This window comes from Crinia signifera, chromosome 6 (genome assembly GCF_055691185.1).
Source record: "Crinia signifera chromosome 6, ASM5569118v1, whole genome shotgun sequence".
Classification (NCBI taxonomy): Eukaryota; Metazoa; Chordata; class Amphibia; order Anura; family Myobatrachidae; genus Crinia; species Crinia signifera.
The window spans coordinates 288780315-288805580 of NC_139222.1; the positions used below are offsets into that span (position 1 = coordinate 288780315).

Sequence of the window (25266 nt, forward strand, 5' to 3'; positions counted from 1 at the left end):
CTTCCCCCCCTCTTACTGATGCTCGGCGCTCCCCTTCCCATCCATCCCTATCTCTCCCCGCTCTCTCCTTCTCCCCTGTATCAGTTACTGCATCTTCCCCCCTCTTACTGACGCTTGGCACTCCCCATCCCATCCTTCCCTATCTCTCCCCCTCTCTCCTCCTCCCCTGTATCAGTTACTGCATCTTCTTCCCTCTTACTGATGCTCGGCGCTCCCCATCCCATCCATCCCCCCTCTCTCCTCCTCCCCTGTATCAGTTACTGCATCTTCCCCCCTCTTACTGACGCTCGGCGCTCCCTATCCCATCCATCCCTATCTCTCCCCCTCTCTCCTCCTCCCCTGTATCAGTTACTGCATCTTCCCCCCTCTTACTGACGCTCGGTGCTCCCCATCCCATCCTTCGCCATCTCTCCCCTCTCTCCTCCTCCCCTGTATCAGTTACTGCATCTTCCCCCCTCTTACTGATTATCGGCGATCCCCATCCCATCCATCCCTATCTCCCCCCTCTCTCCTCCTCCCCTGTATCAGTTACTGCATCTTCCCCCCTCTTACTGACGCTCGGTGCTCCCCATCCCATCCTTCGCCATCTCTCCCCTCTCTCCTCCTCCCCTGTATCAGTTACTGCATCTTCCCCCCTCTTACTGATTATCGGCGATCCCCATCCCATCCATCCCTATCTCCCCCCTCTCTCCTCCTCCCCTGTATCAGTTACTGCATCTTCCCCCTCTTACTGACGCTCAGCACTCCCCATCCCATCCTTCCCTATCTCTCCCCCCTCTCTCCTCCTCCCCTGTATCAGTTACTGCATCTTCCCCCCTCTTACTGACGCTCGGTGCTCCCCATCCCATCCTTCGCCATCTCTCCCCTCTCTCCTCCTCCCCTGTATCAGTTACTGCATCTTCCTCCCTCTTACTGACGCTCGGTGCTCCCCATCCCATCCTTCCCTATCTCTCCCCCCTCTCTCCTCCTCCCCTGTATCAGTTACTGCATCTTCCCCTCTCTTACTGACACTCGGCGCTCCCCATCCCATCCTTCCCTATCTCTCCCCTCTCTCTCCTCCTCCCCTGTATCAGTTACTGCATCTTCCCCCCTCTTACTGACACTCTGCGCTCCCCATCCCATCCATCCCTATCTCCCCCCTCTCTCCTCCTCCCCTGTATCAGTGACTGCATCTTCCCCCCTCTTACTGACGCTCGGCACTCCCCATCCCATCCTTCCCTATCTCTCCCCCCTCTCTCCTCCTCCCCTGAATCAGTTACTGCATCTTCCCCCCTCTTACTGACACTCAGCGCACCCCATCCCATCCTTCCCTATCTCTCCCCCCTCTCTCCTCCTCCCCTGTATCAGTTACTGCATCTTCCTCCCTCTTACTGACGCTCGGCGCTCCCCATCCCATCCTTCGCCATCTCTCCCCTCTCTCCTCCTCCCCTGTATCAGTTACTGCATCTTCCCCCCTCTTACTGATTATCGGCGATCCCCATCCCATCCATCCCTATCTCCCCCCTCTCTCCTCCTCCCCTGTATCAGTTACTGCATCTTCCCCCTCTTACTGACGCTCGGCGATCCCCATCTCATCCATCTCTATCTCCCCCCTCTCTCCTCCTCCCCTGTATCAGTTACTGCATCTTCCCCCCTCTTACTGACGCTCGGTGCTCCCCATCCCATCCTTCCCTATCTCTCCCCCTCTCTCCTCCTCCCCTGTATCAGTTACTGCATCTTTCCCCTCTTACTGACGCTCGGTGCTCCCCATCCCATCCTTCGCCATCTCTCCCCCTCTCTCCTCCTCCCCTGTATCAGTTACTGCATCTTCCCCCCTCTTACTGACGCTCGGTGCTCCCCATCCCATCCTTCCCTATCTCTCCCCCCTCTCTCCTCCTCCCCTGTATCAGTTACTGCATCTTCCACCCTCTTACTGACGCTCGGTGCTCCCCACCCCATCCTTCGCCATCTCTCCCCCTCTCTCACCTCCTCCCCTGTATCAGTTACTGTATCTTCCCCCCTCTTACTGACGCTCGGTGCTCCCCATTCCATCCTTCCCTATCTCTCCCCCCTCTCTCCTCCTCCCCTGTATCAGTTACTGCATCTTCCCCCCTCTTACTGATGCTCGGCGCTCCCCATCCCATCCATCCCTATCTATCCCCGCTCTCTCCTCCTCCCCTGTATCAGTTACTGCATCTTCCCCCCTCTTACTGACGCTCGGTGCTCCCCATCCCATCCTTCGCCATCTCTCCCCCTCTCTCCTCCTCCCCTGTATCAGTTACTGCATCTTCCCCCTCTTACTGATGCTCGGCGCTCCCCATCCCATCCATCCCTATCTATCCCCGCTCTCTCCTCCTCCCCTGTATCAGTTACTGCATCTTCCCCCCTCTTACTGACTCTCGGCACTCCCCATCCCATCCATCCATATCTCTCCCCGCTCTCTCCTCCTCCCCTGTATCAGTTACTGCATCTTCCCCCCTCTTACTGACGCTCGGCACTCCCCATCCCATCCTTCCCTATCTCTCCCCTCTCTCTCCTCCTCCCCTGTATCAGTTACTGCATCTTCCCCCCTCTTACTGACGCTCGGCACTCCCCATCCCATCCTTCCCTATCTCCCCCCCTCTCTCCTCCTCCCCTGTATCAGTTACTGCATCTTCCCCCTTCTTACTGACGCTCGGCACTCCCCATCTCATCCATCCCTATCTCCCCCCTCTCTCCTCCTCCCCTGTATCAGTTACTGCATCTCCCCCCCTCTTACTGACGCTCGGTGCTCCCCATCCCATCCTTCCCTATCTCTCCCCCCTCTCTCCTTCTCCCCTGTATCAGTTACTGCATCTTCCCCCCTCTTACTGACGCTCGGCACTCCCCATCCCATCCTTCCCTATCTCTCCCCTCTCTCTCCTCCTCCCCTATATCAGTTACTGCATCTTCCCCCTCTTACTGACGCTTGGCACTCCCCATCCCATCCTTCCCTATCTCTCCCCTCTCTCTCCTCCTCCCCTGTATCAGTTACTGCATCTTCCCCCTCTTACTGACGCTCGGCACTCCACATCCCATCCTTCCCTATCTCTCCCCCCTCTCTCCTTCTCCCCTGTATCAGTTACTGCATCTTCTTCCCTCCTCTTACTGACGCTCAGCACTCCCCATCCCATCCTTCCCTATCTCTCCCCCTCTCTCCTCCTCCCCTGTATCAGTTACTGCATCTTCCCCCCTCTTACTCTCACTCAGCACTCCCCATCCCATCCATCCCTATCTCTCCCCCCTCTCTCCTCCTCCCCTGTATCAGTTACTGCATCTTCCCCCCTCTTACTGACACTCGGCGCTCCCCATCCCATCCTTCCCTATCTCTCCCCCCTCTCTCCTTCTCCCCTGTATCAGTTACTGCATCTTCCCCCCTCTTACTGATGCTCGGCGCTCCCCATCCCATCCTTCCCTATCTCTCCCCCCTTTCTGCCTTTCTTCCCGGTGGTGGGTCCTGGACTTGGTAATCTGCAGAAACAGAAAATAGGTCAGCGACATATAGCAGCTGAGGCCAGACAGGCATTGTGTGACGGACGGCGGCCACTGCGCAGTGTCACTGACGTCTGACACGGGCTGTGACACTGCGCTCTCCCCATGGAGACGTTCTCGCACGGAATGTGATGTGTGAGTGGCAGGATTCCACCTCGGGATCCTGGGGGAAATGAGGACAGACCTTCACATGTCAGCTTGTGGGATCATGAGTCTGCTAGCAAGATATTATAGAGTTATAAAGTGCAGTATGCCTGTAGGAACACAGCGATGGCTGCAGGAGGTGGCAGATTACATGATGTAACTACTACTGAGACCTGTCCCATGTAACCAGCAGCTCCAGGCTTGGTGGAACAGCTATGGGCTACAGCCTCGCTCACCGTCCACTGTGGGACAAAGATTACCCTTAGGGCTGTTTCACACAGTACGGTTCCTGCCGCACGGTGAAATCCCGTACGGTCAGGGAGCCGCGCCGCACTCAGAATTTTATAATGGCAGGGATGGCCACAGCCCGGCAGCCGTCCCTTCCAGTGGGGGGATCCGGCTGCAGCCGTGCGGCCGGGCCGTGGCCGTCCCGTGTGAATGGACACAATAGTGTCCATTCACAACTGCTGAGTGCGGCACGGCTCCCTGGCCGTACGGGATTTCACCGTGCGGCAGGAACCGTACTGTGTGAAACAGCCCTTAGGGCTGTTTCACACAGTACGGTTCCTGCCGCACGGTGAAATCCCGTACGGTCAGGGAGCCGCGCCGCACTCAGAATTTTATAATGGCAGGGATGGCCACAGCCCGGCAGCCGTCCCTTCCAGTGGGGGGATCCGGCTGCAGCCGTGCGGCCGGGCCGTGGCCGTCCCGTGTGAATGGACACAATAGTGTCCATTCACAACTGCTGAGTGCGGCACGGCTCCCTGGCCGTACGGGATTTCACCGTGCGGCAGGAACCGTACTGTGTGAAACAGCCCTTATGCACAGTCCTACAGGAGGGTGTTGGAGGTGTTTGCTAATAAATCTCAGAACAGATGGAACTTAGTGGATGAGATGTACTAAGCCTTGAAAAGTGATAAAATGGAGAGTGATAAACCATCAACCAATTAGCTTCTACCTGTCATTTTTCAAACACAGCCTGAGATGTGGCAGTTAGAAGCTGATTGGTTAGTGGTTTATCACTCTCCATTTTATCACTTTTCAAGCTTAGTACATCTGGCCCAGGGCCTGTATGTAACAGATAACCTACTGTTGGCCAGATGCAGTAGTACATCACTGGAGAGGGATCTTCAGGGATCCCCGCCTAGCAGCTTTGTGAACAGGCCTTATGAGTGCCCAATGTCAAGACCCCCCCCCCCCCCCCCCCCCCAGCCAATCTTTCAGCAGGATGGGTTTGATTAATGTCCCTTAAAAGTATTTTTTTTTTGTACTGTTGCGATATAATGCTCTTATCAGTGATAAATAATAGAGTATATGGGGGTTGTGGGGTCACCTGCAACATACAGCATGCTGTTTGTCATACACATTCCCATTACTGTATAGCTGTGAAAGATGCTGTTTCAGCAACAGAGCCCTATCTGTGCCACGTGGATACAGGATTATCGTGGCCTAGAGGTGTTGTGCTGTCCGGTACATTGTGCTCCGGCTGTGACACTGACACATAGCTGTCCTGTACATTGTGCTCCGGCTGTGACTCTGACACATCGCTGTCCGGTACATTGTGCTCCGGCTGTGACTCTGACACATAGCTGTCCTGTACATTGTGCTCCGGCTGTGACTCTGACACATCGCTGTCCTGTACAATGTGCTCCGGCTGTGACTGTGACAAATCGCTGTCCTGTACAATGTGCTCCGGCTGTGACTGTGACACATCGCTGTCCTGTACATTGTGCTCTGGCTGTGACTGACACATCACTGTCCTGTACATGCCCCCGCTATGACTCTGACGGGATGCGGTCATTTGGTCGAATGCATTATGGTCGAATGTCATTACATCGAATCCATTAGGTCGAATTGCTAAAAGGTCGACATGATTCTAGGTCGACATGGGAAAATGTCGAAATGATTCTAGGTCGAAAGGTCATTAGTTCGACAGGTCATTAGGTCGACAAGGTCATTAGTTCGACATTGTCTAGGTCGACATTCACAAAGTCGACATGGGGTTTTTCACTGTTTTTTGAGCCGACATGTGCTGACAGGCGGTATTTCATGCCCTACCATCCACTAGGGCGTGGTGGGAGAATAAAATAGTGTGCCGAGCGTAGCGAGGCACCGTGCCCGACGCATCGCAAGCGCAGCAAGCGATGCGAGGGGATGCAGTGCACTTTAAACTGTGTCCATGTCGACTGTGTTGACATTCAGGTAAAAAAAAAACAGTGAAAAACCCCATGTCGACTTTGTGAATGTCGACCTAGACAATGTCGAACTAATGACCTTGTCGACCTAATGACCTGTCGAACTAATGACCTTTCGACCTAGAATCATTTCGACCTTTTCCCATGTCGACCTAGAATCATGTCGACCTTTTAGCAATTCGACCTAATGGATTCGATGTAATGACATTAGACCATTATGCATTCGACCAAACGATCCCAACCCCCCGGCTGTGACACTGACACATAGCTGTCCTGTACATTGTGCTCCAGCTGTGACTCTGACACATAGCTGTCCTGTACATTGTGCTCCGGCTGTGACTCTGACACATAGCTGTCCTGTACATTGTGCTCTGGCTGTGACTCTGCCACATCGCTGTCCTGTACAATGTGCTCCGGCTGTGACTCAGACACATCGCTGTCCTGTACATTGTGCTCTGGCTGTGACTGACACATCGCTGTCCTGTACATTGTGCCCCGGCTATGACTCTGACACATCACTGTCCTGTACATTGTGCTCCGGCTGTGACTGTGACACATCCCTGTCCTGTACATTGTGCTCCGGCTGTGACTGTGACACATCCCTGTCCTGTACATTGTGCTCCGGCTGTGACTCTGACACATCGCTGTCCTGTACATTGTGCTCCGGCTGTGACTCTGACACATCGCTGTCCTGTAGATTGTGCTCCGGCTGTGACTCTGACACATCGCTGTCCTGTACATGGCGCCCCAGCTGTGACTCTGACACATCGCTGTCCTGTAGATTGTGCTCCGGCTTTGACTCTGACACATCGCTGTCCAGTACATTGTGCCCCAGCTGTGACACTGACACATAGCTGTCCTGTACATTGTGCTCCGGCTGTGACTCTGACACATCGCTGTCCAGTACATTGTGCCCCAGCTGTGACTCTTACACATAGCTGTCCTGTACATTGTGCTCCGGCTGTGAATCTGACACATAGCTGTCCTGTACATTGTGCTCCGGCTGTGACTGACACATCGCTATCCTGTACATTGTGCCCCAGGCTGTGACTCTGACACATCGCTGTCCTGTACATTGTGCTCCGGCTGTGACTGACACATCACTGTCCTGTACACTGTGCCCCGGCTGTGACTCTGACACATCGCTGCCCTGTACATTGTGCTCCGGCTGTGACTGTGACACATCCCTGTCCTGTACATTGTGCTCCGGCTGTGACTCTGACACATAGCTGTCCTGTACATTGTGCTCCGGCTGTGACTGACACATCGCTATCCTGTACATTGTGCCCCAGGCTGTGACTCTGACACATAGCTGTCCTGTACATTGTGCTCCGGCTGTGACTCTGACACATCGCTGTCCTGTACATTGTGCTCCGGCTGTGACTCTGACACATCGCTGTCCTGTACATTGTGCTCCGGCTGTGACTCTGACACATAGCTGTCCTGTACATTGTGCTCCGGCTGTGACTCTGACACATAGCTGTCCTGTACATTGTGCTCCGGCTGTGACTCTGACACATCGCTATCCTGTACATTGTGCCCCAGGCTGTGACTCTGACACATCGCTATCCTGTACATTGTGCCCCAGGCTGTGACTCTGACACATCGCTGCCCTGTACATTGTGTTCCGGGCTCTGACTCTGACACATCGCTGCCCTGTACATTGTGCTCCGGGCTCTGACTCTGACACATCGCTGTCCTGTACATTGTGGTCCGGCTGTGACTCTGACACATAGCTGTCCTGTACATTGTGCTCTGGCTGTGACTCTGCCACATCGCTGTCCTGTACAATGTGCTCCGGCTGTGACTCAGACACATCGCTGTCCTGTACATTGTGCTCTGGCTGTGACTGACACATCGCTGTCCTGTACATTGTGCCCCGGCTATGACTCTGACACATCACTGTCCTGTACATTGTGCTCCGGCTGTGACTGTGACACATCCCTGTCCTGTACATTGTGCTCCGGCTGTGACTGTGACACATCCCTGTCCTGTACATTGTGCTCCGGCTGTGACTCTGACACATCGCTGTCCTGTACATTGTGCTCCGGCTGTGACTCTGACACATCGCTGTCCTGTACATTGTGCTCCGGCTGTGACTCTGACACATAGCTGTCCTGTACATTGTGCTCCGGCTGTGACTGACACATCGCTATCCTGTACATTGTGCCCCAGGCTGTGACTCTGACACATCGCTGCCCTGTACATTGTGCTCTGGGCTCTGACACTGACACATAGCTGTCCTGTACATTGTGCTCCGGCTGTGACTGACACATCGCTATCCTGTACATTGTGCCCCAGCTGTGACTCTTACACATCGCTGTCCTGTACATTGTGCTCCGGCTGTGACTGACACATCACTGTCCTGTACATTGTGCCCCGGCTGTGACTCTGACACATAGCTGTCCTGTACATTGTGCTCCGGCTGTGACTCTGACACATCGCTGTCCTGTACATTGTGCTCCGGCTGTGACTCTGACACATCGCTGTCCTGTACATTGTGCTCCGGCTGTGACTCTGACACATAGCTGTCCTGTACATTGTGCTCCGGCTGTGACTCTGACACATAGCTGTCCTGTACATTGTGCTCCGGCTGTGACTCTGACACATAGCTGTCCTGTACATTGTGCTCCGGCTGTGACTCTGACACATCGCTATCCTGTACATTGTGCCCCAGGCTGTGACTCTGACACATCGCTGCCCTGTACATTGTGTTTCGGCTGTGACTCTGACACATCGCTGTCCTGTACATTGTGCCCCGGCTGTGACTGACACATCGCTGTCCTGTACATTGTGCCCCAGCTGTGACTCTGACACATCGCTGTCCTGTACATTGTGCTCCGGCTGTGACTCGGACACATCGCTGTCCTGTACATTGTGCCCCGGCTGTGACTCTGACACATCGCTGTCTTGTACATGGCGCCCCAGCTGTGACTCTAGAAAAAAGTATATTTTGAGCGCTGCGGGTCAAGGTTAAAGTGCTGTGTGCAAGTGGCTGCCCTCTGGGAGGGGGTTGCCGCCCCCAACAGAAATTAATAAAAGAAGAAAATACCAGTAGGCGCCTTTTGCACACACATATAACAATTTATTAAATTAGTATAACATACAAAAAGTTAATTAATTAAACTAATTAGACACAAAATCAATACATATAACAATATTACTGGATATAAAAAAGGTAAAAAACATGTGCAAATAGCGATGGGTTTGATGAATATATATTTACCAAGTCCCAGTAGGATTCGATCATATGCGCATATGATGCCAGGTACTAGTGTCCCAAAAATTGAAGGATAAAATGCCGGCGTTCTGTGGGAGTAGATATCACTTGTAAGATCTCCCAGCAGTGTTTTTGTAATCCACAGCGAAGGTTTTTATGAAATGGCTTTGTGGTAACAAGCAAAGAATAAGTATAGCCGATGAAGTCGACACTTCTGTGTCGATGGAGACGACAGCCACAGATGACAATTGCAGGCAAAGAATTTGCAGCGGATCCCAATTCCGGGGAACGAGTACACCAAACTGCCCCACGTTTGACGGTGTCAGATGGTTTGCAGAGCAGCCGCACCGGCCAGACAGCCAAGTGCAGGCCGCTGGACACCGTTACCGACTGAGGCTGCTTGGGTCTGGGTCTCGCGCGCTCTGCTATGAGCGTACCGGCTGGATGCCGTGAGATGATGTGTTGGCTGTATGGCGTCTCCAGTGACACACCACTGTTGCGCTTCTGTGATGGTGGCGGGGACCGCGGTAAGCTGGTTGTCTTGGAGCTCAAAGTATGAGATTGCTCCGGGTCCACTGGTTCAAAAGCAGCAACAGCACTCCTATTCAAGACGCGTTTCGCCGCACTACGGCATCTCACGGCATCCAGCCGGTACGCTCATAGCAGAGCGCGCGAGACCCAGACCCAAGCAGCCTCAGTCGGTAACGGTGTCCAGCGGCCTGCACTTGGCTGTCTGACCGGTGCGGCTGCTCTGCAAACCATCTGACACCGTCAAACGTGGGGCAGTTTGGTGTACTCGTTCCCCGGAATTGGGATCCGCTGCAAATTCTTTGCAGGCAATTGTCATCTGTGGCTGTCGTCTCCATCGACACAGAAGTGTCGACTTCATCGGCTATACTTATTCTTTGCTTGTTACCACAAAGCCATTTCATAAAAACCTTCGCTGTGGATTACAAAAACACTGCTGGGAGATCTTACAAGTGATATCTACTCCCACAGAACGCCGGCATTTTATCCTTCAATTTTTGGGACACTAGTACCTGGCATCATATGCGCATATGATCGAATCCTACTGGGACTTGGTAAATATATATTCATCAAACCCATCGCTATTTGCACATGTTTTTTACCTTTTTTATATCCAGTAATATTGTTATATGTATTGATTTTGTGTCTAATTAGTTTAATTAAATAACTTTTTGTATGTTATACTAATTTAATAAATTGTTATATGTGTGTGCAAAAGGCGCCTACTGGTATTTCCAGCTGTGACTCTGACACATTGTTGTCCTGTACATTGTGCCCCTGACCTTGCTCTAAATATTTGTACCTATTTAGGGGCATTCATGCGCTCTACCGACACTCAGCAAATGGCGCTAGCTCCTCCCACAGCACGGGATATACTAAAGCTGAAAATCTGCGTTTCCATATACACCAAGCTCTGGAAAGTGATCCATTCTGGAACATTGAACCATTGGGTAATGCCATCTTCACTGGCATTACCTTCATTGGCATTACCCTATAGAAGTCTATGGGCTTCTCCCCCTTATACTGGTTCAAACCAGCAAAGGTTATTTAATAACACATTTCATCTCTATGTAACTGCAGCCCTGACCTTAATCCTACAGTGATCTCTGATGGTCTTACGGCTGGGGGTTCCATATGTGTGTGCAGTAAAGAGAATGCAAGTCAGCCCCTGTATAACTGAAAGGCATTGAGGCAATAGGAACAGCGGCTGCAAATGTAAGTCTTATCTATTTGTTGAGGTCAGTGTTTCTCCTGCAGCCTGGACAGCTGAGGACATGTTCAAATCAGAGCAGGTGTGAAAAGCTCCCTTTTAAAGGCAAGGTGATTGTGTGGTTTGCCTGTCAGTCTAGGAGGGGGGAGGAGTCTGGTATGGGTCATTAGGTCGACACAAGCATCAGGTCAACAACAGCGAAGTTGACATGAGTTTTTCATGAATTTTTGTCCCGAATGTCAACATAATCAAAATGGACCCCCTCGCATGGCTCGCTACACTCGTCTTAGCCAGTCTGCACCCTTCCTTTCTGTACCACAGTATGTAGACAAAAGTCGACATTCATCGTATTAACACCACAATGTCAACAGGTCTGATGTCAAAATTGTTAAATTGTCAACATTAGAAATGGGCTGCGGTGGGAGGTTAGTTGTGGGGGGAGGGTGTTATGTTATGCAATGGGGGTGGGGGTGTTATGCTGTGGATGGAGGTTAGGGTTATGCTGTGGTCAGTCTGCAGGAGGGTAATGTTGTGCGGGGGTTAGGCTGCGGAGGGAGGGGTTAGTTGTGGGGGGAGGGTGTTATGTTATGCTATGGGGTTGGGGGTGTTATGCTGTGGTCAGTCTGCAGGAGGTTAATGTTGTGCCGGGGTTAGGCTGCGGAGGGGGGGGTTAGGGTTCTGCTGCAGGGGGAGATTAGTCTGCAGGAGGGTAATGTTGTGCCGGGGTTAGGCTGCGGAGGGGGGGTTAGGGTTCTGCTGCAGGGGGAGATTAGTCTGCAGGAGGGTAATGTTGTGCCGGGGTAAGGCTGCGGAGGGGGGGTTAGGGTTCTGCTGCAGGGGGAGATTAGTCTGCAGGAGGGTAATGTTGTGTCTGGGTTAGGCTGCGGAGGGGGGTTAGGGTTCTGCTGCAGGGGGAGATTAGTCTGCAGGAGGGTAATGTTGTGCAGGGGTTAGGCTGCGGAGGGAGGGGTTAGGGTTCTGCTGCAGGGGGAGATTAGTCTGCAGGAGGGTAATGTTGTGCCGGGGTTAGGCTGCGGAGGGAGGGGTTAGGGTTCTGCTGCAGGGGGAGATTAGTCTGCAGGAGGGTAATGTTGTGCCGGGGTTAGGCTGCGGAGGGGGGGTTAGGGTTCTGCTGCAGGGGGAGATTAGTCTGCAGGAGGGTAATGTTGTGTCGAGGTTAGGCTGCGGAGGGGGGTTAGGGTTCTGCTGCAGGGGGAGATTAGTCTGCAGGAGGGTAATGTTGTGCCGGGGTTAGGCTGCGGAGGGAGGGGTTAGGGTTCTGCTGCAGGGGGAGATTAGTCTGCAGGAGGGTAATGTTGTGCGTGGGTTAGGCTGCGGAGGGGGGGGGTTAGGGTTCTGCTGCAGGGGGAGATTAGTCTGCAGGAGGGTAATGTTGTGCAGGGGTTAGGCTGCGGAGGGAGGGGTTAGGGTTCTGCTGCAGGGGGAGATTAGTCTGCAGGAGGGTATTGTTGTAGGGGAAGGTTATGCTGCGGGGGTTTAGGATGCAGTGAAAATTAGGATTATATGCATCAGGGGAGGTTATGCTCCACTGGGAAGTTTGGGTTATGCTGTAATTGGAAAAACTATTATTATTATTATTATTATTATTATTATTATTATTATTATTATTATTATTATTGCATTTGGGAAGAAGACAGTAATAAAATAAAACAGGGTAATAATAGAATGAATAGGAGGTTGAAGGGCCCTGCTTATAAGCTTACAATCTACAGCAATAGGACCTGGCAGCATCCCCCTAACTCGGGAACTCACCAGCAAATATTAACCCTCTGTGCCTTAAATAATGCACAGTACAGGGTAGAACAGTACAGTACAGGGTAGAACAGTACAGGGTGCACAGAACAGTACAGGGTAGAACTGTACAGGGTGCAGAGAACAGTACAGCACAAGGTACACAGAACAGTACAGGGTGCACAGAACAGTACAGGGTAGAACAGCACAGGGTACACAGAACAGCACAGGGTGCACAGAACAGTACAGTACAGGGTAGAACAGTACAGGGTGCAGAGAACAGTACAGAGTGCACAGAACAGTACAGGGTAGAACTGTACAGGGTGCAGAGAACAGTACAGCACAAGCAGTGGCGGATTCAGGGGGGGGGCACCTGGGCACGTGCCCTCCCTGTCATTTCATTTTGTAGCTGAGGACCAGGGCTTTCCAACGAGCCCAGCCCCGTGTCTCTAGCCCCCCGGGAACCGGAGATATCGCCTGGCAAAGCTGTAACGTTTTTTCCCCATAGGATAATATGAGACCCATCAATTCCGACCCCCACCCGGTTCCGACGGGAGCCAGTCCCCCCCCACGGCATCACAGAAGCTTGTGATTGATCTCATTTAATTCCAAATCGCTGGGCCTTCAATATGATACCAGGCTGGTCCATATTGGTCAATCGGTTCAAGAGATATTGCATTTAAACCGATTGTTTTATTTTTTAAATGTAATTTCATGGATGTTCATGTTCTTTTAGGGCAGATTACTCTGGAACCAAACGTTCCAGTTTCACTGGACCAAAATCATTCAAAGCCCACTCAAAAGTTCTTCAATATGATACTTGTCTCATGTAAATGGGTCCGTTGGTTCCGAAGATATAGCTGGTTAAATGAGATAACTGGTTAAAGGGGAGGGGTGGTTTTCTCTCCCCCTCACACCAGAAAATGCAGGGACTAGGCTGGTGTAAAAGGGGCCAACCTGGGAATGCATTTTCTGGTGTGAAAGGGGTATTATTTCAATTAGCCGGGACCTGCAGTGCTCTGAATACAGCCAGGCTCTGCCACTGTCAGTGGCTATCACGTCTGCATGGCGGCTGTCCCCCATTTACTGCGAGCATGCATCCCCCTTGGCAATGAGCATGTAATCCCACATGGCAATGAGTATGGAACCTCTGGCAATGAGCATGGAACCCTTGGCAATGAGCATGTAGATAAGCAGCACTTATGTAGCATAATTTTTAATAGGCATTATGGTGTTTGGCATAACACATAATGGACATAATGGCGTGTAACTTAACGTGTAATGGACATTATGGTGTAAATGTTTAATGAGCGCCTTTGGTGGACAATGTCCCTGTTTATGAAGCGTATTATGAATTTTGGCTTAATCTGTGTGGCATTATGTGAATTCTGCCTCAATCCGTGTGGCATTATGTGAATTTTGGCTCAATCCAGGTGGCTTTATGTGAATTTTGGCTCAATCCGTGTGGCATTATGTGAATTTTGTCTCAATCCGTGTGGCATTATGTGAATTTTGGCTCAATCAGTGTGGCATTATGTGATTTTTGGCTCAGTCCATATGGCATTTTATGAATTTTGACACAATCCACGTGGCATTATGTGAATTTTGGCTCATTCCAATTGGCATTATGTGAATTTTGGCTGAATCCGTGTGTTATTATGTAAATTTTGGCTCAATCCATGTGGCATTATGTGAATTTTGACACAATCCATGTGGCATTATGTGAATTTTGACAAATCCATGTGGCATTATGTGAATTTTGGCTTAATCCATGTGGCATCATGTGTAAGGGGCAAGTATAATGGGGTCTAGTATTTTGTTGCATAATGTGTAGAAGTTGTATATGGTGTTGTACACTACACTCAAGGACACGCCTCCTGTTGAGGCACCACACCCCCTTTCCCGGAGCGCGCCTTCATCCTTCACTTTTGTTGCCATGGTGGGCCTGCATACTTTAAATGCCAGGGCCTATTTTTAATCCCATTCCCACCCTCTCTCTGACGCTCTCTTAGCATGTACACTGGCACCACTAACACCGCCCTCCCCCACCTAAGCCCTCTTTTATCATGGTGCCCCCCCTGTCATTTTTTCCTGGATCCGCCCCTGAGCACAAGGTACACAGAACAGTACAGGGTAGGACAGCACAGAGTACACAGAACAGTACAGGGTGCACAGAACAGTACAGTACAGGGTAGAACAGTTCAGGGTACACATAACAGTACAGGGTACACAGTACAGTACAGTACTGGGTGCACAGAACAGTACAGTACAGGGTGCAGAGAACAGTACAGCACAAGGTGCACAGAACAGTACAGGGTAGAACAGCACAGGGTACAAAAACAGTACAGGGTGCACAGAACAGTACAGTACAGGGTAGAACAGTACAGGGTGCAGAGAACAGTACAGGGTAGAACTGTACAGGGTGCAGAGAACAGTACAGCACAAGGTACACAGAACAGTACAGGGTAGGACAGCACAGAGTACACAGAACAGTACAGGGTGCACAGAACAGTACAGTACAGGGTAGAACAGTTCAGGGTACACATAACAGTACAGGGTACACAGTACAGTACTGGCTGCACAGAACAGTACAGGGTAGAACAGTACAGGGTACACAGAACAGTACAGTACAGGGTAGAAGAGTACAGGGTAGAAGAGTACAGGGTAGAACAGTACAGGGTACACAGAACAGTACACAGGGCCGGTGCAAGGCACCGGAGCGCCCCAGGCGAGTCGGGGTGGGGGCGCCCCGGTGCCGGGGGGGGTGTACCTGTCCTGCGGCTGTGTATATAAAGCTTGCGGCGGCGGCGGCAGCGGGGGTCCCTGCAGTCAAGAAATAACGAGCGCTATCCGCCTGGCTACGCGGAAGCGCTTCTGTTGTGAAAACACTGGCCGCACGCTGATTGGCTGAGATTCAGCCAATCAGCGTGCGCCGTGCGGCCAGTGTTTCCACAACAGAAGCGCTTCCGCGTAGCCTGACGGATAGCGCTCGTTATTTCTTGACTGCAGGGACCCCCGCTGCCGCCGCCGCCGCAAGCTTTATATACACAGCCGCAGGACAGGTACCCCCGCGGCAGGGGTGGGGGGGGGGCGAAATGCCGCCCTCCAGTGGCCGGCGCCCTAGGCAAATGCCTAGATTTGCCTAGTGGTGGCGCCGGCCCTGACAGTACAGGGTATAACAGTACAGGGTACACAGCACAGTACAGCACAGGGTACACAGAACAGTACAGCACAGGGTAGAGCAGCACAGAATGCACAAAACAGTACAGTACAGGATACACAAAACAGAAAAGCACAGGGTAGACCAGCACAGGGTACACAGAACAAAACAGTACAGGGTAGAACAGTACAGGGTACACAAAACAGTACATCGAACAGTACAGTACAGGGTTAAACAGTACAGTACAGGGTAGAACAGTATAGGGTACACAGAACAGTACAGTACAGGTTAGAACAGTACAGCACAGGGTACACAGAACAGTACAGCACAGGGGGTACACAGAACTTATCATAACAGTAACTGAAAAACTAAAACAGAGCGCAGGACAATTGTTATCAGCAACCAATAAAACATTAATTATTCAATCATAGGCCCTTATTCAGATCTGATCGCAGTAATAATTTGTTTGGAAAATGGGCAAAACCATGTGCACTGCAGATGGGGCAGATGTAACAGAGAGTTAGATTTGGGTGGGGTGGGTTGAAACTGAAACCTAAATTGCAGTGTAAAAATAATGCAGCCAGTATTTATTTGTCAACAGTGCAGGCAGCTTAATTTGGATATCTTTCAAAAAGAGCCTATAAACTGTAGCTAGATCTTTCATCAAAATCTTTTGTCCAGGACACTGGTTTCAAGGGGAATGTCTTTCAACGAAATTGGTCAAATAAATTGTACAGTGTGTGTTCCTTTACACTTGGAAGTTATATTACAGTCACCTGACAGATAACAGTGATTACATTGAGTTCATTGATAATTCATCAGATGTAAAAGCACAAGGACCAGTATAAGAAACACATGTCGCAACTCAAACATAAAGAGACCTAACAACAGAGATGACAGCACGCTCCAGACAGACTGCGCGGGGATTTATGTTTCCGGTGCAGTAGGAGCATATTATGGTTATATATTATATTAATGATGACTTAATGTACAGTATGCCTATAAGCCTCCCAAACATCCCCGCCACACTGCAAATGGCACGGGAGCGTAGGGGCCGAAAAACATTCGATGGTCACGATCATTAAATAATTTTTCCCCTGTTTACAAATAGAAGTCAGACTTGTCTGACCTATATTTGCATCCTGCCTGCGTTCGCATGGGACGCTCAGAGTTTTCCTGGGCGCACCCATCAGTTTTGTGGCCCTCGTCCACCCCCGGCCCTATTGCAAATAGCTTGAGGACTATGCAAGTCGCCAAAGCCATTTCCAAAGTGGGACTGCCTAATAGCGCATGCGCAATCCCAAAAACATCGGGACGAGACTGAACATTTGGGCACGTACCCAGGACTCCCATATGTACTGGCCAGCCAGGGACTGTGATAAGGGATGAGCAGGAACATTTGGGCACTTAACCAGGGTCCCCTGTGCTCTGGCCAACCAGGGACTGTGATAAGGGATAAGAAGGAACATTTGGGCACTTACACAAGGTCCCCCATGTACTGGCCAGCCAGGGACTGTGATAAGGGATAAGCAGGAACATTTGGGCACTTACACAAGGTCCCCCATGCACTAACCAGCCAGGGACGGTGATAAGGGATGAACAGGAATATTTGGGCACTTACACAAGGTCCCCCATGTACTCACCAGCCAGAGATTGTGATAAGGAATTAGCAGGATTATTTGGGCACTTACACAAGGTCCCCCATGTCATGACCAGCCAGGGACTGTGATAAGGGATGAGGAGGAACATTTGGGCACTTACACAAGGTCCCCCATGTACTGACCAGCCAGGGACTGTGATAAGGGATGAGCAGGAACATTTGGGCACTTACACAAGGTCCCCCATGTACTGGCCAGCCAGGGACTGTGATAAGGGATGAGCAGGAACATTTGGGCACTTACACAAGGTCCCCCATGCACTGGCCAGCCAGGCACTATCATGAGGGATGAGAAGGAATATTTGGGCACTTACACAAGGTCCCCCATGCACTGGCCAGCCAGGGACTGTGATAAGGGATGAGCAGGAACATTTGGGCACTTACACAAGGTCCCCCATGTACTCACCAGCCAGGGACTATGATAAGGGATAAGCAGGAACATTTGGGCACTTAACCAGGGTCCCCTGTGCTCTGGCCAACCAGGGACTGTGATAAGGGATAAGAAGGAACATTTGGGCACTTACACAAGGTCCCCCATGTACTGGCCAGCCAGGGACTGTGATAAGGGATAAGCAGGAACATTTGGGCCCTTACACAAGGTCCCCCATGCACTGACCAGCCAGGGACGGTGATAAGGGATGAACAGGAACATTTGGGCACTTACACAAGGTCCCCCATGTACTGGCCAGCCAGAGATTGTGATAAGGAATGAGCAGGATTATTTGGGCACTTACACAAGGTCCCCCATGTCATGACCAGCCAGGGACTGTGATAAGGGATGAGCAGGAACATTTGGGCACTTACACAAGGTCCCCCATGTACTGGCCAGCCAGGGACTGTGATAAGGAATGAGCAGGAATATTTGGGCACTTACACAAGGTCCCCCATGTACTGGCCAGCCAGGGACTGTGATACGGGATGAGCAGGAACATTTGGGCACATACACAAGGTCCCCCATGTACTGGCCAGCCAGGGACTGTGATACGGGATGAGCAGGAACATTTGGGCACTTACACAAGGTCCCCCATGTACTGGCCAGCCAGGGACTGTGATACGGGATGAGCAGGAACATTTGGGCACTTACACAAGATCCCCCATGTACTGACCAGCCAGGGACTGTGATAAGGGATGAGCAGGAACATTTGGGCACTTACACAAGGTCCCCCATGCACTGAGCAGCCAGGCACTATCATGAGGGATGAGAAGGAATATTTGGGCACTTACACAAGGTCCCCCATGCACTGGCCAGCCAGGGACTGTGATAAGGGATGAGCAGGAACATTTGGGCACATACACAGGGTACTCCATGTACTGGCCAGCCAGGGACTGTGATAAGGGATGAGCAGGAACATTTGGGCACATACACAGAGTCCCCCATGTACTGGCCAGCCAGGGACTGTGATAAGGGATGAGCAGGAACATTTGGGCACTTACACAAGGTCCCCCATGTACTGACCAGCCAGGGACAGCAATACAGGATGAGCAGTAACATTTGGGCACTTGCACAAGGCCCCACATGTACTGGCCAGCCAGGGACGGTGATACGGGATGAGCAGGAACATTTGGGCACTTACACAAGGTCCCCCATGCACTGGCCAGCCAGGGACGGTGATACGGGATGAGCAGGAACATTTGGGCACTTACACAAGGTCCCCCATGTACTGACCAGCCAGGGACGGTAATACAGGATGAGCAGGAACATTTGGGCCCTTACACAAGGTCCCCCATGCACTGACCAGCCAGGGACGGTGATAAGGGATGAACAGGAATATTTGGGCACTTACACAAGGTCCCCCATGTACTGGCCAGCCAGAGATTGTGATAAGGAATGAGCAGGATTTTTTGGGCACTTACACAAGGTCCCCCATATCATGACCAGCCAGGGACTGTGATAAGGGATGAGGAGGAACATTTGGGCACTTACACAAGGTCCCCCATGTACTGGCCAGCCAGGGACTGTGATACGGGATGAGTATGAACATTTGGGCACTTACACAAGATCCCCCATGTACTGACCAGCCAGGGACTGTGATAAGGGATGAGCAGGAACATTTGGGCACTTACACAAGGTCCCCCATGTACTGGCCAGCCAGGGACTGTGATAAGGGATGAGCAGGAATATTTGGGCACTTACACAAGGTCCCCCATGTACTGGCCAGCCAGGGACTGTGATACGGGATGAGCAGGAACATTTGGGCACATACACAAGGTCCCCCATGTACTGGCCAGCCAGGGACTGTGATACGGGATGAGCAGGAACATTTGGGCACTTACACAAGGTCCCCCATGTACTGGCCAGCCAGGGACTGTGATACGGGATGAGCAGGAACATTTGGGCACTTACACAAGATCCCCCATGTACTGACCAGCCAGGGACTGTGATAATGGATGAGCAGGAACATTTGGGCACTTACACAAGGTCCCCCATGCACTGAGCAGCCAGGCACTATCATGAGGGATGAGAAGGAATATTTGGGCACTTACACAAGGTCCCCCATGCACTGGCCAGCCAGGGACTGTGATAAGGGATGAGCAGGAACATTTGGGCACATACACAGGGTACTCCATGTACTGGCCAGCCAGGGACTGTGATAAGGGATGAGCAGGAACATTTGGGCACATACACAGAGTCCCCCATGTACTGGCCAGCCAGGGACTGTGATAAGGGATGAGCAGGAACATTTGGGCACTTACACAAGGTCCCCCATGTACTGACCAGCCAGGGACAGCAATACAGGATGAGCAGTAACATTTGGGCACTTGCACAAGGCCCCACATGTACTGGCCAGCCAGGGACGGTGATACGGGATGAGCAGGAACATTTGGGCACTTACACAAGGTCCCCCATGCACTGGCCAGCCAGGGACGGTGATACGGGATGAGCAGGAACATTTGGGCACTTACACAAGGTCCCCCATGTACTGACCAGCCAGGGACGGTAATACAGGATGAGCAGGAACATTTGGGCCCTTACACAAGGTCCCCCATGCACTGACCAGCCAGGGACGGTGATAAGGGATGAACAGGAATATTTGGGCACTTACACAAGGTCCCCCATGTACTGACCAGCCAGGGACGGTGATACGGGATGAGCAGGAACATTTGGGCCCTTACACAAGGTCCCCCATGCACTGACAAGCCAGGGACGGTGATAAGGGATGAGCAGGAACATTTGGGCACTTACACAAGGTCCCCCATGTACTGGCCAGCCAGAGATTGTGATAAGGAATGAGCAGGATTTTTTGGGCACTTACACAAGGTCCCCCATGTCATGACCAGCCAGGGACTGTGATAAGGGATGAGTATGAACATTTGGGCACTTACACAAGATCCCCCATGTACTGACCAGCCAGGGACTGTGATAAGGGATGAGCAGGAACATTTGGGCATTTACACAAGGTCCCCCATGTGCTGGCCAGCCAGGGACTGTGATAAGGGATGAGCAGGAACATTTGGGCACATACACAGGGTACTCCATGTACTGACCAGCCAGGGATTGTGATAAGGGATGAGCAGGAACATTTGGGCACTTGCACAAGGTCCCCCATGTACTGGCCAGCCAGGGACTGTGATAAGGGATGAGCAGGAACATTTGGGCACTTGCACAAGGTCCCCCATGTACTGGCCAGCCAGGGACTGTGATAAGGGATGAGCAGGAACATTTGGGCACATACACAGGGTCCCCCATGTACTGGCCAGCCAGGGACTGTGATAAGGGATGAGCAGGAACATTTGGGCACTTGCACAAGTTCCCCCATGTACTGACCAGCCAGGGACTGTGATAAGGGATGAGCAGGAACATTTGGGCACTTACACAAGGTCCCCCATGCACTGACCAGCCAGGGACGGTGATACGGGATAAGGAGGAACATTTGGGCACTTACACAAGGTCCCCCATGCACTGACCAGCCAGGGACTGTGATACGGGATGAGCAGGAACATTTGGGCACTTACACAAGGTCCCCCCATGTACTGGCCAGCCAAGGACGGTAATACGGGATGAGCAGGAACATTTGGGCACTTACACAAGGTCCCCCCATGTACTGGCCAGCCAGGGACGGTGATACGGGATGAGCAGGAACATTTGGGCACTTACACAAGATCCCCCATGTACTGGCCAGCCAGGGACTGTGATGAGGGATGAGCAGGAACATATGGGCACTTACACAAGGTCCCCCATGCACTGACCAGCCAGGGACTGTGATACAGGATGAGCAGGAACATTTGGGCACTTACACAAGGTCCCCCATATACTGACCAGCCAGGGACTGTGATAAGGGATGAGCAGGAATATTTGGTCAATTACACAAGGTCCCCCATGCACTGACCAGCCAGGGAAGGTGATACGGGATGAGCAGGAACATTTGGGCACTTACACAAGGTCCCCCATGCACTGACCAGCCAGGGACGATGATACGGGATGAGCAGGAACATTTGGGCACTTACACAAGGTCCCCCCATGTACTGGCCAGCCAGGGACGATGATACGGGATGAGCAGGAACATTTGGGCACTTACACAAGGTCCCCCCATATACTGGCCAGCCAGGGACGGTAATACAGGATGAGCAGGAACATTTGGGCACTTACACAAGATACCCCATGTACTGACCAGCCAGGGACGATGATACGGGGAGAGCAGGAACATTTGGGCACTTACACAAGGTCCCCCATGCACTGGCCAGCCAGGGACTGTGATACGGGATGAGCAGGAACATTTGGGCACTTACACAAGGTCCCCCATGTATTGACCAGCCAGGGACGGTGATACGGGGAGAGCAGGAACATTTGGGCACTTACACAAGGTCCCCCATGTACTGGCCAGCCAGGGATGGTGATAAGGGATGAGTAGGAATATTTGGGCACTTACACAAGGCCCCCCATGTACTGACCAGCCAGGGACGGTGTTACGGGATGAGTAGGAACATTTGGGCACTTACACAAGGTCCCCCATGTACTGACCAGCCAGGGACTGTGATAAGGGATAAGCAGGAACATTTGGGCACTTACACAAGGTCCCCCATGTACTGACCAGCCAGGGACTGTGATAAGGGATGAGCAGGAACATTTGGGCACTTACACAAGGTCCCCCATGTACTGACCAGCCAGGGACTGTGATAAGGGATGAGCAGGAATATTTGGGCACTTACACAAGGTCCCCCATGTACTGGCCAGCCAGGGACTGTGATAATGGACGAGCAGGGACATTTGGGCACTTACACAAGATCCCCCATGTACTGACCAGCCAGGGACGGTGATACGGGATGAGCAGGAACATTTGGGCACTTACACAAGGTCCCCCATGTACTGACCAGCCAGGGACTGTGATAAGGGATGAGCAGGAATATTTGGGCACTCACACAAGGTCCCCCATGTACTGACCAGCCAGGGACGGTGATACGGGATGAGCAGGAACATTTGGGCACTTACACAAGGTCCCCCATGTACTGGCCAGCCAGGGACGGTGTTACGGGATGAGTAGGAATATTTGGGCACTTACACAAGGCCCCCCATGTACTGACCAGCCAGGGACGGTGTTACGGGATGAGTAGGAACATTTGGGCACTTACACAAGGTCCCCCATGTACTGACCAGCCAGGGACTGTGATAAGGGATAAGCAGGAACATTTGGGCACTTACACAAGGTCCCTTATGTACTGACCAGCCAGGGACTGTGATAAGGGATGAGCAGGAACATTTGGGCACTTACACAAGGTCCCCCATGTACTGGCCAGGCAGGGATGGTGATAAGGGATGAGCAGGAATATTTGGGCACTTACACAAGGTCCCCCATGTACTGACCAGCCAGGGACGATGATACGGGATGAGCAGGAACATTTGGGCACTTACACAAGGTCCCCCATGTACTGACCAACCAGGGGCGATGATACGGGATGAGCAGGAATGTTTGGGCACTTACACAAGGTCCCCCATGTACTGACCAGCCAGGGACAGTGAAAAGGGATGAGCAGGAATATTTGGGCACTTACACAAGGTCCCCCATGTACTGACCAGCCAGGGACTGTGATAAGGGATGAGTAGGAATATTTGGGCACTTACACAAGGTTCCCCATGTACTGGCCAGCCAGGGATTGTGATAAGGGATAAGCAGGAATATTTGGGCACTTAAACAAGGTCCCCCATGTACTGGCCTGCCAGGGACTGTGATAAGGGATAAGCAGGAATATTTGGGCACTTACACAAGGTCCCCCATGTACTGACCAGCCAGGGACAGTGAAAAGGGATGAGCAGGAATATTTGGGCACTTACACAAGGTCCCCCATGTACTGACCAGCCACGGACTGTGATACGGGATGAGCAGGAACATTTGGGCACTTACACAAGGTCTCCCATGTACTGACCAGCCAGGGACTGTGATAAGGGATGAGCAGGAACATTTGGGCACTTACACAAGGTCCCCCATGTACTGACCAGCCAGGGACTGTGATAAGGGATAAGCAGGAATATTTGGGCACTTACACAAGGTCCCCCATGTACTGACCAGCCAGGGACTGTGATAAGGGATAAGCAGGAACATTTGGGCACTTACACAAGGTCCCCCATTTACTGGCCAGCCAGGGACGGTGATACAGGATGAGCAGGAACATTTGGGCACTTACACAAGGTCCCCAATGTACTGACCAGCCAGGGACTGTGATAAGGGATGAACAGGAATATTTGGGTACTTACACAAGGTCCCCCATGTACTGACCAGCCATTGACTGTGATAAGGGATGAGTAGGAATATTTGGGCACTTACACAAGGTCCCCCATGTACTGACCAGCCAGGGACTGTGATACGGGATGAGCAGGAATATTTGGGCACTTACACAAGGTCCCCCATGTACTGGCCAGCCAGGGACTGTGATAAGGGATGAGCAGGAATATTTGGGCACTTACACAAGGTCCCCCATGCACTGGCCAGCCAGGGACTGTGATAAGGGATGAGCAGGAACATTTGGGCACTTACACAAGGTCCCCCATGTACTGGCCAGCCAGGGACGGTGATACGGGATGAGCAGGAATATTTGGGCACTTACACAAGGTCCCCCATGTACTTGCCAGCCAGGGACTGTGATAAGGGATAAGCAGGAACATTTGGGCACTTACACAAGGTCCCCCTTGTATTGGCCTGCCAGGGACTGTGATACGGGATGAGCAGGAACATTTGGGCACTTACACAAGGTCCCCCATGTACTGGCCTGCCAGGGACTGTGATAAGGGATGAGCAGGAATATTTGGGCACTTACCCTCCAGTAGGTACACGAGCGGCAGTAGGTAGGAGATGCACAGGAGCCTCGTCACAGGCATGATGTTACCAGGGAGGGAGCCGGCCAGTCGAGCTCTCCCTACAAGGTGCCCACAAGTAGCAGTCGGGATGAATCTGTCCCTTCATGACCTGATCTCTGTGCAGATGAGGAAGCAGCCAGCCAGTGCTCAGAGAGGGGGGTCTGCCTCCCAGGACCCCTCCATACCAGCTGTGTCGTCCCAGGATCTGCCGCCTCACCTCAGCCTCCCTGCCAGACTTTGCCTCTCTTCTCTCCTGTTTGGAGGTCTTGTGTGAGGCTGTGATTCTTGCTGGGAGCTGTGTCACCCACCCCCCTCCCCAGCTGTCTCTGTAATCTCTGTACGCTCAGTGCCCCTCACTCCCCACCAGTCTGCCAAGCTTGCCCACTCTATCACACACGCACACGCACACGCATGGCCTCTGTGATGGGCTCTGTAGACGTGTAGCACCTGTTACCATGAGGTGAGGTATCTGCACTCACTGTGATGGGATTACTGTATGCTTGGATGAGGCCGCTGTAGGAATGGTGGAGGGGTCTTCTAGCCTATACCAGCCCCTATTCTTCCCACAGAACTGTACGCGAACAACGGGACTAGAGCAGCACCAAGCAACAGGAAATCACCAG

At 52.1% G+C, this 25266-nt stretch overlaps 1 protein-coding gene across 1 annotated transcript in view; it reads right to left on the bottom strand.

Moving 5' to 3' along the window:
• Window positions 1-24877, bottom strand: part of LOC146009473 (ephrin type-B receptor 5-like) — a 96664-nt gene extending 71787 nt beyond the window's left edge. The window contains exon 1 of the mRNA XM_083149891.1: window positions 24604-24877. Coding sequence (XP_083006017.1) covers window positions 24604-24664 — 61 coding nt within the window. The 5' untranslated portion in view covers window positions 24665-24877. The remainder of the gene's footprint in view (window positions 1-24603) is intronic.
• Between the last annotated feature and the right edge of the window lie 389 nt (window positions 24878-25266).